At 45.8% G+C, this 14,693-nt stretch overlaps 1 protein-coding gene across 1 annotated transcript in view; it reads left to right on the top strand.

Moving 5' to 3' along the window:
• The window catches only part of LOC108143125 (putative uncharacterized protein DDB_G0282129), a 61,746-nt gene extending 48,259 nt beyond the window's left edge, over positions 1-13,487 (top strand). The window contains exons 4-5 of the mRNA XM_017267366.2: positions 12,132-12,512; positions 13,351-13,487. Of these exons, the coding sequence (XP_017122855.1) occupies positions 12,132-12,512; positions 13,351-13,487 (518 nt within the window). The remainder of the gene's footprint in view (positions 1-12,131; positions 12,513-13,350) is intronic.
• The last annotated feature ends 1,206 nt before the right edge of the window (positions 13,488-14,693 follow it).

Here is a 14,693-nt window from a genome sequence, read left to right as displayed (position 1 = left end):
CCGTAGGCATAAAAACCGTCTTTCCTGCCAGCTCCTCCGCCCCAAGGACACCCACTTTAATCTCATAAATCATGAGCAAGATGAAACTTGCCGACGTGGGCAGGGGCAGGGGCAGGGGCAACCGCACATATCATAACATTCAACATATTTCACTTAGGCAAACATTTAATCCGGCATCTTGTCTGGCCCTCTGTCCTCCACCTGAATGCAAACGCGGGGCTATATTTTCATTTCCGCTGGCGTTTTTATTCTTATTTCATGCTGCACGTTATCAAATAATGAATATCAAATGTAATGCTTATCATTTATTTGCCGAACCGAAACCGAAACCGAACCGGGAGCTATGCAGTGCCAACTGGGGGAGCTGCGGCGGCAACATATTATAATATTTACTTAATTTTCATTTCTAATTCGGCCGCTCTCCCTTCGCTTGGCGGCACATGATACCTCTCTGGACCAGGACCTTGGCATTGGCAGGCTGTGGCAGGAGAAAATAGGAAAAAACCTGCATAATAAGCAAGTCTGCTGTTTGTGGGCCCGAAGTCAAGTGGTTGGGGAGAGTGATTGGGTGGCTGGGAGGGGTGCTTGGTGCTTGCAGGTGGCTTAAGCTGCGTCTAAAGCGATAACGCAAAGTATTTGAATTTTTAATATAACGAAATGCGGATCTCAACGAACAGGGTGCCCCTGCCTCCCCCAGTTCATCTGCCTCTTGCGCAGACACTGGCGAATCCCAAATACCCTGCTCAATAGGAGTTTCCCTTCCATGACTCCATGACTCCCCAGCATTTCGCAGTGCTGATGTATTCAAATACGCTTCGTGGCCGCCATTTTCCTGTCACTGGCTGTGAAAATTCACAGCTTTTCCTCTCCCCAAAGCCTGGCTGGCTAATCTTTTGGTCAGCGAGCACCCAACTACCCAGCTACCCACCTCCCCCTTTGGACGTCTGTCGCCCTGTTGTCCATTCGCTTTTTTGAAATTCCAATTTGAATGGTTCGTGGTTTTCTACCCGGCTGTTAGTGGACGTCCTCCGCAGCAGCCAATATTATATTATTCAAGCCATCGCATTTGGCTGCCTCCTCCAGGCCACCAGCCAGCCATCGTTCGCTGTACTTGAAAATCGTAATTAGAATTGGTAATGTATTCAAATTGACTTTCATTTCCGTTTGCTCGTCGGGTGGTTCGTTTGTTTTACTTTTGGCATTCTTCATCAGGATTTTTGCGCTTTTCGGCGAGTTACGCGCCTTCGCAGAGAGATGATTACAGCCATCGATTCGCACTGTCCAATCGCTTAGACAAAGTGATCAACTGGCCAGACAAAGCCACTTTCGATTATCGAAGTGGGCTGACTCTGCCGCCATATTTCAAAATCTCTGAACGCAAAAGTTTTCCCTTGCAGACAGCGGCGGAAAAGCAAAGAAACTGAAACTTTTCGCTGGCAGGCGGAACGCAGTAAAACCGTAAAGAATTCAACTAATAAAAATCAGGCATTCAAGTGCGAAAAAATCGCGAAAAAGCATCATCAAATAATGTGCCACTCAAACCGAATCCCTGCGTGGCGCCCTGCGCCCGAATCGCAGTTTGGATTCAACCGAAAGACAAATAGAATGGCAAAGAAAAGTAAAAGGCAAGTTGGGAACAAAATAGAACTATGCTGGCAGCAGCAGTGAAAAGTTTGCTTCGAGATGGCATCGTGATGACTATATATGGAACACTATCTTAAAGCAATTAATTTTTTTTATTTTTTTAAAGTAAAGTAAAAGAAATTAGCAAATAATGAATATTATTAGAAACATAAATATACAAATTCAAAATTAAAAAAAAAAGAAAAAACTGAAAATGTTTTAAAATAGTTTATAGGTGTTAGTCTTAGTTCAAAATTGCTTATATTTAATTTTTTATTGTATAAATATAATAAGTTTATGCCTTTATAATAAGTTTATGCTTGTATCGCTGGCATAAAATATTAAATAACATGAAGTATTAAATAAAATTAAATTGAAATGGTGGAAGCACCCCCAGAAAATCTCGTGACACGGGCGCATCTCTATCAATGGCTGCGGGCCGGAGCCATACGTCATCGGGAAAACTTCGATGGCTTGGCCAGGAGCGGATGGCACTCCGTTTCTCCGTTTTCCTAGCGGATGGGGGGGGTGGGGGGGGCACATATTTTCTCCGCCACGAAGCGTGCGAGGTATTTTCCCCATGTGCGGATGCGGATGCGGCTGCCTCTGTGTGTGCGCAGCGGAAAAGCAATTTTCCTTTGTGTCGTGGCCAGGTCTTCAGTTGGCATTGTCTTCCGCTCACCGCACTGAGCTGGCAAATTTGTTGCAACCGAAATAAACACTTTATTAAATGCATTGGAATAAGCGCAGCACTCGCAGGACCCCCGCATGTGGATAAACTTTGAGCCAAGTGAATTTGGTGCTAAGCTCAAGTAGGATTCAATGCCGGCAAAAAGGGTGCTGCTAATGCACTTGGAGCAGCTTAAGCGGCTAAGCGACGGAAGTGAAATGCCAGCCCAGTCAGCTCCCCTTAAGTCGGGCCAAAATGGTCGCCACATAAAATATCTCCGCCGAACAGGCAAAGGCCTTTACAGGTTATTACTTATTTATTTTGTGATTTCTTTGCATTCTGCTTTTCATTTGCCCCCCGGCCCCCGGCCCCCGACCCACGCCCACGCCCACGACCCTTCTGCCCCCATAATCGAAGGCAAGAATCAAATTATGCTAGAATTGAGATTGATTTTTTATTCAATTTTAATGCGACAAATGCAGGCAGATAAACAGACGACAGCTCGGAGGACACACATGGCCCGAAGTCCTGGCCCCGAACCAGGATCCACATCCACATCCAGCCAGCCCTGCGAAACACGTGGCCCGAATGGGGCTGCCGATGGGAGGAGTTGAGGAGGTGTGGCTGGGAAATTACAACGACGATGGCACACAAGGGAGTCGCACTGGATTAGGTCGTCCTCCAGGCCAGGTCCTTATGGGAAACTTTTTGAATATTACAGCATAAATCGATTAGCTTCTATCGGGCTGTGTGTGGGGTGGGGTGGGTGCTCATGTGTGCTGTGTGTGCTGTGTGCTGTGTGGTGTGTGGTGTCTGTGTTGTCACTGATTGACACTTGAAGCGATTTTTTTTGCTGGCTGCTGTTTGCTGAAGCTGTTCCAGCTCCAGCACCAACTCCTTGCCCGCACCCGCATCCTTGAGAGCATTGATATGCGTCCCCAACACTCGACTACGGGCTTCATCTAATAAGCACCCGGGCATAGCTCCACTCCCCCGGCGATCCAGATAGGTGTACAGTCTTATCGAGAGCCGGCAAATTGGCTGCCTGGCCCGTTTAACGGGGAGACGACCTCGATTTGCAGCATAAATTGAAAGGAAATTAAACACTGAGTGGAGGGGAAATGAGCCCTCTTTGAGCTGCAGCGGAAATTGTTATGTGATAATTGGGTATTGCGTTTCCATCGATCTGCACCAGAGCTCAGCCGCAAAGTGGGACAGAACGAAGGTGGCACAACTATGGGAATCGAAGTCATCGGGCTCGGTGTTTGTCCAACGGATTATCGCGTTTGCTGTTTGGGCACCAAATTACATTTCAATTTGGATCACTTCACATCATCAACGCACCAGGAAATCTCTCTCCGCCGAACCAGTCCACAAATCCGCTGAGCAAATAGTCAAAGTCGGACAAAACGGAACTGAATTGCAATTAGAGCTCGTAGTGCATGTGAGCAAGGGTAAATATGAAAGTTCCAGGGGTGGATTCGAACCGGGCATAGGCTATAATTTAACAGAAATCAAAGGAAAAATGCGTAGCGAATTTGGACAGCGAACACGCCAAAACTTTGAAATAAACGTCGATTTCGGAAATGCCAAAGGGGTAGGGCTCAGGGGATGGGTTTAACAAGGCAAGGCGATGAGTTATGGGGCAGATGAAATCAATTGTCTTGGCAACAGACGCAGCAATCCCATTGTGCAATATTGCGGCGCTTTAAAGCGGAAGAATTTTGCAGTTTCGCCCTGCCTTCTCTTTGTGCTCCAATTAAAAGGGTTTGTCGCCGAAGGATTCACTTTATGGTCGGTTGCTGTGGTGTGGTGTGGTGTGGTGTGGTGTGGTGTGGTGTGGGCCTGGTTTAGGGGATATTTCCTTTGCAGTTGCCCGGCCATCAGTCGATTCCATCCGCCATTCCACCTGGAGATCCGAGTCGAGTTTCACGCTCCGCTCGCTTGGCAATTTGTTGTCGCGGCTGTTGACTTTGTCATTTCACTTTTCCCCTTTTCCGGACTTGTGCTTCCCGACTTCCCTTCTTTTCCTTTGCTTTCCTCGAGCTTGCACTTTCAAGCTTAAGCTTTAATTGCTCGACTTTCCCCGCTCGGAATCGTTGACATTATTTTTTGTCGTTCGCCAAATCCTCTGCGGCTCATTCCCTTACTTTCATTTCATCCACTCATCGGGACAAAATATGTTTAGCCTGGTTTCGGTGCTTCTCGTGGGAAACTCGGCTAAGAACATGTCAAACTCTCATCATCAGCATCGCCTTTTGACTGCCCAGTCTTGTCTGGTCGTAATTATCACGCTAATGAATCAAGTGTACTCGCTTGTAACTAATTGATATGAGAAAGGGACCCTGCCCGGCACAGTTTCCAGATTCCGAGTGGGGTTGACTCGATGAAACTCACACCGAGGACAACCTCTGACGCGTGTGCTTTTTTTGCCGGGGTAGTTGGCTCACGAGACTAACGATGATGATTTGCATGTGAAATTTAGCCATTAGCCAGTGACCATATTCAGCGAAGAGAACGGGGCACGTTTGATAAGACTTGAAAACTGTGCCGGGGCAATTGCCTGTAGTCTTTGTGAACTTTTCTAAATGGATTTCCCTGATTTGGGCTTACTTCTTGCGCTTGCCTTCCTGCCTGGCAGAGGACTCAGGGGATTTTTCGGAAGCTTGTTAAGCGACCTTCCCGCCTCCTCAGGTGGTGATGATGATGGGCTTGTTCGTGGCTGATGACTTTCGACTCCCTGGAGCATTCGCCAGTAATAACTGCGATTGTATTTGTATTTATTGTTATTTGCCAGGTGAACTTTTTCTGAAATTGCTAAAGAAAAGCGAAACTGGGGAAGGGGAAGGGGAAGTGGAAGGGGAAGGGGATGTGGAAAACTTTGCATAAGCCGAGGCGAGCTGCGCCGGCAATCAATTTCAATTTTTAAGCCCTTTACCGAGGACAACGTTTTTAATTAATCGTCGGATTACCAGGAGCTGCAGGACTCTGGACGTGGCTGCTGCCCAGGGCAGCGGTTTACGCTCTCCCGTCCCAGCCCATCCCATCCCATTCCATCCAGCTGTCCATTTTTTCCATTATCTGTGCCATTTATTCTATTTTTGTCGCACAACTCAGCTAAACGAGCGACAAATTGCCGCCGAGCATCGACCAAGTGCCGGCATTCATCCTTCATCTCCTCCATCCTCCGACGCTGATGAACTTCCATTGTCCCCTCGCCTCGCTGCGGCGGCTTAATCCTTCCGCGCTTTGTGTCATCAGTGCGGGACTCCGTGCGCCACTTGTGATGGATTTGGCAGCCATAGTTGGCCCTCTGGCCCTCTGGCCACATGGCCATATGGCCACAAGTGTCATGGCAATTTCGGGGCAGGGCAGGAACTGCACTCGTTTCGATTTACTCGCATTGTGGTCTCGGTCCCCGGCGCTCCGAAAATCTGTTTTGAAAACCAATAAATCAGATTTATTGGCCGCCTCTGCCAGTCTCGTTGTGTCCTTGCTGTAGCTGTCTCTCTTCATTTGCGATTTAAGCTCGCTTTGCCATTGCTTTTTGCTTTTTTCCCGGTGTATATTATGACAAAGTGTTGTTGGAAGGTTTGCACTGCGGCTCTATCAACAGCTCCTGTGGGCGATTCCGGGAAGTAGACGCAAAGTGCGGGATTAAAAGCTGATGAATAGTGCCCACCATGGCGGGGATGTCATGCATGAATGGCAACCGAAACAGACACTCACAGTTAGTACCCTACTAACGATCTCCTGACCTCCATTAGCAGCCCAGTGGCCGCTTCCGGCCCGAAGCTCACGCCAATTATCGTCATCAAAGTCCATCAGAAGCCATCAAAGCGGAGCCATAAATTACAGAAGGTGCTAAGAGCCACACGGACGTAGTAAAATTGCCAGAAAATAATGACACATTTCCCACACCTCCTCGGAGGCAGAGAACAGTTGCCCGTCGACGATGTCATCATCGTCGTTAGAGGCGCAAATCTGCGCTCTGGGCAATGTTATTGTAGCAATCGACACCCAACGCGTTAAAAACACACATGTACAGCCGAAACACCCATGATTGCAGGGGTCGGAGCGGTTCGGTATGGCCCGTGGCGTATTTCGGTTTTGACCACCGATTCCATTCCCATTGCCATCTCTCTACGGGGGTGTTGACAATTCAAACGCAATAATTGCGACCGAGAACCGCACGACGCTCGACGGTCGACGGTCGGCGCTCGACGGGATTCGTAGCTGCGATTTGGATTGGGAGTGCCGAAAGGTGTGGCGCGCTCGTTACGCCGTGTTTGACACAATGTCAACTTTTGTAATAAGTTTCTGCCGGCCACTGTGTGTCGTAAAAAGAAGAAGGACATGGGCATGTTAATGGCAGTTGCAGCTCGCTTTGATCTCCGCTCCGGGGTAGTTCGACCTGGACCAAAAAAAGCCGCACCCCGTGCCAGACGAGACGCAGTTTTAATGAACGCCACCCCGCCCTGCGTAGTGCTGGGTTCTCTGGTTGCTGATTTTTGATCCTGTTACCCATTGTGGCCATTGTTCTCGCACCCCGGCCCGTTTTTTCCATGCAGTTTTTTTTTCACTTGGGTGTTTATTATTAGCCCGGCAAATACATCCGCACGCCGAAGTCGCAACGGCAGCCGGCGATCCTTTTCGTGCCTTTTCAGCTCCGGAGTTGTGCCATTGTGTCCGGGCACTGCTGAATGTTGGTTTAATGAGTTGAATATGTCAATGGCCTGCGTCTGCAGGGGCAGAAATGTAGTCATTAGCATTTCGAAATTACGCAAAATATTTGGTGAAAGGAAAACGAAACATTGCGAAGAAAGCGCGTTTTTAGTGGTGAGGCGGCCGCAGGCAAGGTTTCAAATGATGTGGCACAAACACAACAATGTTTTCTCAATTCGGGTATTGGTGGTGCACAATGAACTTTATACAAATTTATATATTTTGTGGTATCTTTTCAAAATTGTTCCCATACACATAACAAAATATGTTTAAAATATCCTGTTCCCTAATTTTTAACCTTTGAAGAGAGTAAGATAAATAAGATAAATAATGTTAATATATTCTTAATCAAAAAAGTTTGGGGAGTCTATCTCAAACTTAAATTTCACTTAATATAAATATTTATGAATTTTTGACAAAGTCCCGTTACTTTAAAGATAGTTTCAATCAAAAGATATTTTTATGTTTCGAATTAGCAACATTTTTAGGAATTAGGAGTTGAAGACGCGTCTCAGCAGCTACTTATGTCTGATGCTCTTTTTACCTAAAAAAAACATTAAAACATTAAAAAACATTATATTTTTATCTTTAACCGAACCCGATTAAGAAATAAAAGGTACAGGTTCGGTTCCGGTTCCGTTCCGGTTTATTTACAAAATAAAGAAGTACTCGGGTTAATGATTCGTTTCATCTTAAAATTAAATCTGAACCACTCCAGTTCGGAGTAATCCAACTGCATAGTGCCACAACCCTGTTTTAAATGGATAATAACTTTGCGTTGACAAAATCGTTACAAAATTGTAGCCAATAAACAGTTTTTTAGCACATTCATGTAAGACTTTATAGCTCAACAGATGTTTAAACTTTTGGAAAGTGAAAAGTTTGTATAAATTGTATTATTTACACGACGAAAACACAAACAAAATTTTAAATCCGATCCTTTTTTTTTGGATTTTTAAAGAGCAATAAACCTATTTACTATCACAAATCTATTTAAACCCATCCCAGTTTCTTAACACATTAATGAATTGTAATGAAAAAAAATCGATTGGAGTAATCAGCGTATAAACCAATTAGTTTTTTTCGAGAGCATTTACTAGCGACCACGAATTTCTTGGAAAGTTTGCATGTTCCTTTTATTTAAAGCGGCAAAGTTAATTGTGGCATATGTTCAAGGACCCGACCGAAGCAATCTGCCCCGTAGAGCCATTGAATGGCCACAGAAGCCGCAGCAGCACGCTGACATATTGCACAAAGGCCGCCGACCAAATGGGTTACTTATCGCACAGAAAGGACAGAAAGGCCGCTGGCGAGCAGGACTCTACTTATCGGAGCGTTATCTGTCCGCTGCCGATGCTCAGCAAACCGCGAAATCGAATCCATAGATCAGGCGAACGAGTGAAAAATAAAACTGATTCAACTCGCGCTAATAAATGAAAGGCAGCCCAAATGTTTGCAATTGCTTTGACATGTTTGACAACAATGGCGAGCGGGGCGCGACTTAAGCCGGCGACAAATGCGATTGCCTATAGAAATGGGAGAAAACCCATTCCGAGGGCGGGGTGCAGCAACCCTTGAGTCCTGCGACGTCCTGCGAGTTCCTGCAGGAAGGTCCTGCTCAGGGCATTTGCATTGATTTCAATTAATTTGCTTGTTGTGTCATCTCCGGTCCTCTGGCCGTGTTGTTCGGATTGCTTGGATGTAATTGATATTTGGTTTGGTCGGGTATTCGGGTTTTTGGGCTTTTGGGCTTTTGGACTGGTGCGAGTCAAGTGGTAGCCACCCCTCGCCGTGCCAAGGCCAACCCATCCCCCCTCCGAGGAAGGTTATGTAAATGGCAAACATGCATTAGAGGTCAGCGGACTTCTACCTCTCTCTCACCTCTAATCCCGGTCGGAATTATTCAGGCGGATGACTTCTACGCCGTCTTCGCTCAGCTGTGCGGATTTCCTCGGGGTGGCGGTGACAACGGCCAACTGTCATTGGCAGCTTCACTGCCAGCAGCCAGGACAACAAGGTGCTTGTGCCCCAGCCTTGTCTTTGCCCAAGCGGATGAGTCAGCGGCACTCACATTCGCATTCGCACTTCCCCAGTTGCTTTTAGTTTTGTGAATTTCAAATGCCAGGACATCTGTTCAAGTGTTTCGGGGATCAGAGCCAATCCTCCAGCGATTTTAATGCGCTTAGTTTGGAAAGTATACCCAAGTGGCGAGGAACTTAAAGAACTGCGATTCAATGATTCATTCTCGCCCACCCACCACATATTGTGTACCATAATTGCAGCAATTTGAATGTCCAATTGAAAACAATTTAGGAAGTGTGACTATTATTAGTTTTCCCAATTGAGCCGTGCGTGTGAATGCCAAATGGAGCCATCAGTCCGTCATGAATTGTTGATGAGGATCAATCGATGCGACTGTCCTTGGAATTTATTTTGAAGGACTTCAAATATTTATACGAAATTTGGCATTTATTTATTTTGAGCATGGGTTAATCGGTTTAAAAAGTTGCGCCCTCGCAGGGCTTTGTTTTTTACAAAGTTTTCCCCCAGCAACTTTCTTTGGCTTCCATTTCGGGCTGCCTGTTAATTGTTAATTGGCTGCATCGATTGTTAATTGTTCCAGTTGTTGTTGGTGGAGACCTGATTGGGGGCATTGTGAGTGAAAAGTTTCGAGTGCTTTCGTCTGGCCAAAGTTTGTGGCGAAACAAAGGGAGCTTCGCTTGCGGATTGATTGGTTCGTGAATTAATTACGTGGATTGCGCAAGATTACATAATCCCCCGTGGCAGCTCATCCCCAGTATCCGACTAAACTTGAAGTTTCCAGCACACACACACACACACACACACACACACACACCACTCGTCCTTTAAGTTGTGCCCCATTTGTGTTTGAAAATGTTCCGTTGATAATCCTGAAAAATACAGGCCCATTTCCATTGCCATTTTCATTTCCAGCCATTGCCCGTATATATACGCTTTTTATTTATTTTGCTTTTAACAAAATTTGGCAAATTTACACTTCGCTGGCAGGGCAACAAACAACAACAGCCCATCAACAAAAGCCGGGCACCCACTAGCAGCACATCCCCAATGGCCGCCAACTTCCAGGATGGCCTGATTGCTCCATAGCGTCATAAATAAGGGCAACATTCAATGCAAATTGGACTATTTACGCAAATTTTATTGCCACACAATTTTTACACTTTCTGTTGTGTTTGCTGTCGCTAGTTTTCCTTCGCCACATGGAGACGCAAATGCTTTATTCCTTTGTTGTTGCCAATACTTTGCAGCCTCTGCGGAGTTGGAGCCCCAAGCGTCTACTAAATCAGGCCATTTGGACGCTGCTCCCTGACTTTCACTGGGGCGCCAATTTGGCCCCTTTGTTGTGGGCCTCGTCTTCGACCCTCGAACCCTTGGAACCCTTGGAACCATTGGAACCCTTTCTGCCTCGTCGAATTATGCGATTTTGTGTCATTATTCCCTCGCTAAACGAGGCAAATTTCCCCACCCTTCCCATCGGAAATCGTTGGGTAGCCGAATGTGTTTTTTATTGACATTTAGACGCGTCGCAGACGCAGATTTGCCCCGGCCTCAACGAGTTGATTCCAGTTGGCCTGGCCTGGTGTCATAAAGCCGCCTACGGCGGGGATTTACCAATAAATTCGTTCTAGTGAAAATTTATTGACATTGCTTTTTAAACCGCGACGCGTGCTGCCCCCCGAATTGTTATCTCCAGGAAATAGACATTGATGGCTTCGTTACGAGCAAGTGGAACTGACCTTTAAAGCCCACCATGTTTGCTATGAATACCGAGAGGGTAATTGTTCAGCTTTCGTCAATTGATTGAGGCATAAAAATGTAGTAAATGCCATAGATTGGTTTGATTTTGTGGTTAGAAATAGTAGAAGGTGTAAATGTAAATCACAATAAAATTTAACATTTGTGTTCCAAACTTGCAGGATATTCAATATTAAATTAATTGGTTTAATTTATTGAGTATGTGGATAAAAATTATTACTGGACACTATAGGTTATAGAAGAGTAAATATCACGTGACTTTATGCATGAGTCTCTCAAAAACAACAAATTTTGTGTAATTTGTTTCTTCTCGCAATTTTGATATTCCACAAACATGACAAAATTGAAAGTGAATTTGTATTAAATTATTGCTATATGTTGTCGCGCTAACCAAAAATATTTCAGAAAGGCAATTATATTTCGACGCAGCTTGCCAAATATTCAGGACTAAATTATTACTTTTAATTTAAAATTCGGATATGTAGTAGTAACTTGCTCTTCACTCATTCCGCACACAAAAGAGCACATGCGTCAAGGCCAAAATTAACAGAGTTATTAGCTCGTTATCTTTTGCACTTCATATTTACACAGTTGGCTACCAAAAGCCGAACAAATCAGTGTGAATGCCAGGCGAACAGCCCGAAAGGAGGCCAAACCCAAAAACCATCCCCTCTCCATACGCAGTTTACCCCTAATTTTGTCGCTTGTGTTGCTTAAAATTCAAACAATGTGTTGATGCCTTCACACCAACCAAAACATGCATAATTAATATGCAAAGAGCAGCAACAACAACTGCGGCAGCCGCAAGGAGCAACTTTTCCGAGCGGCCTGCTTGTGGAAAATTGAAAGGGTTAGCATCATTTTTTTTTTTGTGGGCAGCGGCGGGGAGGGCTTAGGCCGAGGCGACACTTTGCTTTTGGCCGCTTCATTATCACAGCTTCCGCGTCAACATTATTTCCACAAAACAGCAATAACAGGGGAGCTGTTGTTGTTGTTTTTATTGTTGTTGCCATGCATAATTCATATGAGAAAAGCAACAATAGGCGACAGCGATGAGCGGAGCAAAAGTGAAAACCTCAAACCTTTCCGCGCTGGCAGTGAAAATGCTTTAATTGAAGCAAGCACACTCGCACACTCGCACACCCTGGTCTTCATTTGCATATTTCAATGCATGCAATTAGGCTCAAGGAGGTGGCGTCGCTTAGCAGGGAAAGTAGCAACTGCCGTGACATGGAAAAAAGTTACGCTCCCCTTCCACATCCATTACAAGTTCCCATTTTAACGCTGTTCCATCCGCTCCATCTTATTCTTTCAGCCAAATCCCGGCATTTCACGGTCAACGGTCTTCTGAGTGCCAATAACACGCTTCAGCAGCAGCAGAACCAATACAACCTGCAGCCATCGAATGACAGTCGCAACATCTACAATAATCCCTATATTCCGCAGCAGCAGCAACAGCAACAGCAGCAACAGCAGCAGCAACAGCAGCAGCAGCAGCAGCAACAGCAACAGCTGCAGCAGACGCAACAGCGCACCGCCCACCTGTTCAAGGCGTTGGCTGCCTCCGCTGCCGGCAGCAATAGTCTGACTCATCCCTACGACTTCTCCAACTCATCATCCTCCTCCAACGCCAACAATGACAACCAGGGATCATCCTCTTCGGAAGCGGAAAACGCCTTCCTAACTCATAACAACGGTAAGTAGTGCTCTTCAAGATCGATTTTATAACTTAATCAAGCTGTGATAAAGACAGTTCTATATTATATATATCAGCAGAGGAAATTCAAGTGTTTATTCAAATAAAAACAAATGAGAAGAGGCTTTAATATATCGGTTAAGTATATCCGTTACTACATTATTAAAACAGGGTTAGAAAGTTTTACAAATAACCTAATCTGTAAGAAGACTGATTTACTCTTTTCCTGATGGGATTGAATGCTATTATAACTATTTATTTATTACATCGTTTTAAATAATATTTATCGAACTTGCACTTACTGAATAGTGAACCATACTATTATAAGACATCCTGCGGTTTGTCGATTTCAAAAGGTTTTTTTTACGAAATATTGAAATTAGGGAGCTTCCAAAGAAGAGGATGCATAAAATGCATGGCCGCAAATTGAATTAGAACTCCGGCAATTAAAAACACAACTCCCCGGAACTCGCAAGTAATATTTCCTTTTCCTGCCCCCTCGCAATGAATCAGGAGAGCAGCGGACGAGGGGCAACTTGTTCACCTGCTCGGTTGGATGCCAGCTTGCCATAATTTGCACGCAATTTGCATTTCAAGTGGGCCACCCCCCCTCCATCCCGACGGCATCTCCTCAAGTTGGCTAGTTGCCGGGCTTTCCTTCTAATTACATCTCACAAAAAGTGCTCAGTGTTCAGTGCTCAGTGCTCATAGCTCACAGCTCACAGCTCAGAGCTCAGAGTCAGCTTCAGCTTCTCAGGCAATGGAAACGAGGCTCGAACTTGGCGCCCAGTCCGGCGGCAGTAAGTGAAATTTATGTGGGTGCTTATAACTTGTAAAGGTAAACGAACCGGAGAGCGGACCACGTTCGAGCAAGAGGTAAATGAGAGTTTGTTAAGCAACAAATTACGCTTGGAAAAGGTGTGCGGTGCCGAGATTTATGTGGGTGCAGTGGGCGTCGAGGCCAAGGGGTCCTAAATGAGTGCGGATCAGTGGAAATTCGTCGTGATTATCCAAGTCGAATTGAATTACCACAGCACTGAGTTCAGTGTATCTATTACTGCTGTCTCCGGCTTAAAGCCAACCCGAAATGGGAAGCTACTCCCTCGCTTCTGTGGCCCCCGAGCAGCAGCATCAGTGGCCATTGTTGGCTTCGTTCCTCGGGAGGGCCATAAAATGTGGCAAAGTGCAATTGCCTGGCAGGCCAGGGATGAGCCGTAGGTCGGGCAGACGCCGCCAGTTATGCAATAAAAATCATTAAAAAATATAAAACTGAAAGCGGCAAAACTTAACAAGCAGACAGACAGCTCCTCCCGCCTGCGATGAAGTCGTGAGAACGGAGTGGCAAACAGCATGGCAGACGCTGCGAGATGCATCGTCGTGTAGCCAGGAACTTGTAACTAGTAACAGGAAACTAAACGAGCGCCCAGCGCCATAAATTTAAATCACGATTAAAAGTGTGATTATCCTTGTGGCGCTACAAATCGCCGCCGCTGCAGCTGACAACCCAGAGGACCAGGACACAGCCACCGCCACCGCCTGTCCTCCTGTCCTCCTGTCCTCCGCCCGACTCTTCCGCTCCTTCTGTTGCTGTTGCTGTTGCAGTTGTCTGGCTTTATATCTTTACAACCAGGCGCGGCTGTGGATGAGCAGACAGGGCTGCCTTCGAAGTCGTTGCTGTTGTTTGGCGCGCACTTGGTCGTGTTTTGTTTTGTTTGGTTTTGACTTGTGAATGGCTCGGGGCGGACTAGCTCGGCCTCAGGATATCAGCGTAGATGCCGGAAGCTAACTACAAGATACACACAGTCAGTGGCCTTAAAGAGTCTGCAATCCAATTAGACGGCTTTGTTTCGCTTATCTATATAAATCAAACAACACAGTATTGAGTATTACAGAATGTTCTGAAATCAAAATTAGCGTGGCCTTTAAGAACGGATTTCAGGAAAACCCTTTGATTTCTTGGTTGATTGACACAAAAAGCACACACAGACCCACAACTAAAGTCGGAGCTTAATCCGTTTCTGCAGCTGGAAATCTGGGCATTACTTTCCGCTCACATTGTAAATAACCCGAGCCGGGATTGGCCCCTTTGCATATGTCCAGAATGCTGGCCGTCAATTGTCGGGCTTTTTGCCGGGATCCGCCCCTAAACTGTCAATTGTTCGATGGATATTTGCCAATTTT

Source organism: Drosophila elegans, unplaced genomic scaffold, assembly GCF_018152505.1.
Source record: "Drosophila elegans isolate 14027-0461.03 unplaced genomic scaffold, ASM1815250v1 contig_208, whole genome shotgun sequence".
Classification (NCBI taxonomy): Eukaryota; Metazoa; Arthropoda; class Insecta; order Diptera; family Drosophilidae; genus Drosophila; species Drosophila elegans.
The sequence above is the reverse complement of the archived record's forward strand: the minus strand, read 5'-3'. Positions and strand labels throughout refer to the sequence as shown.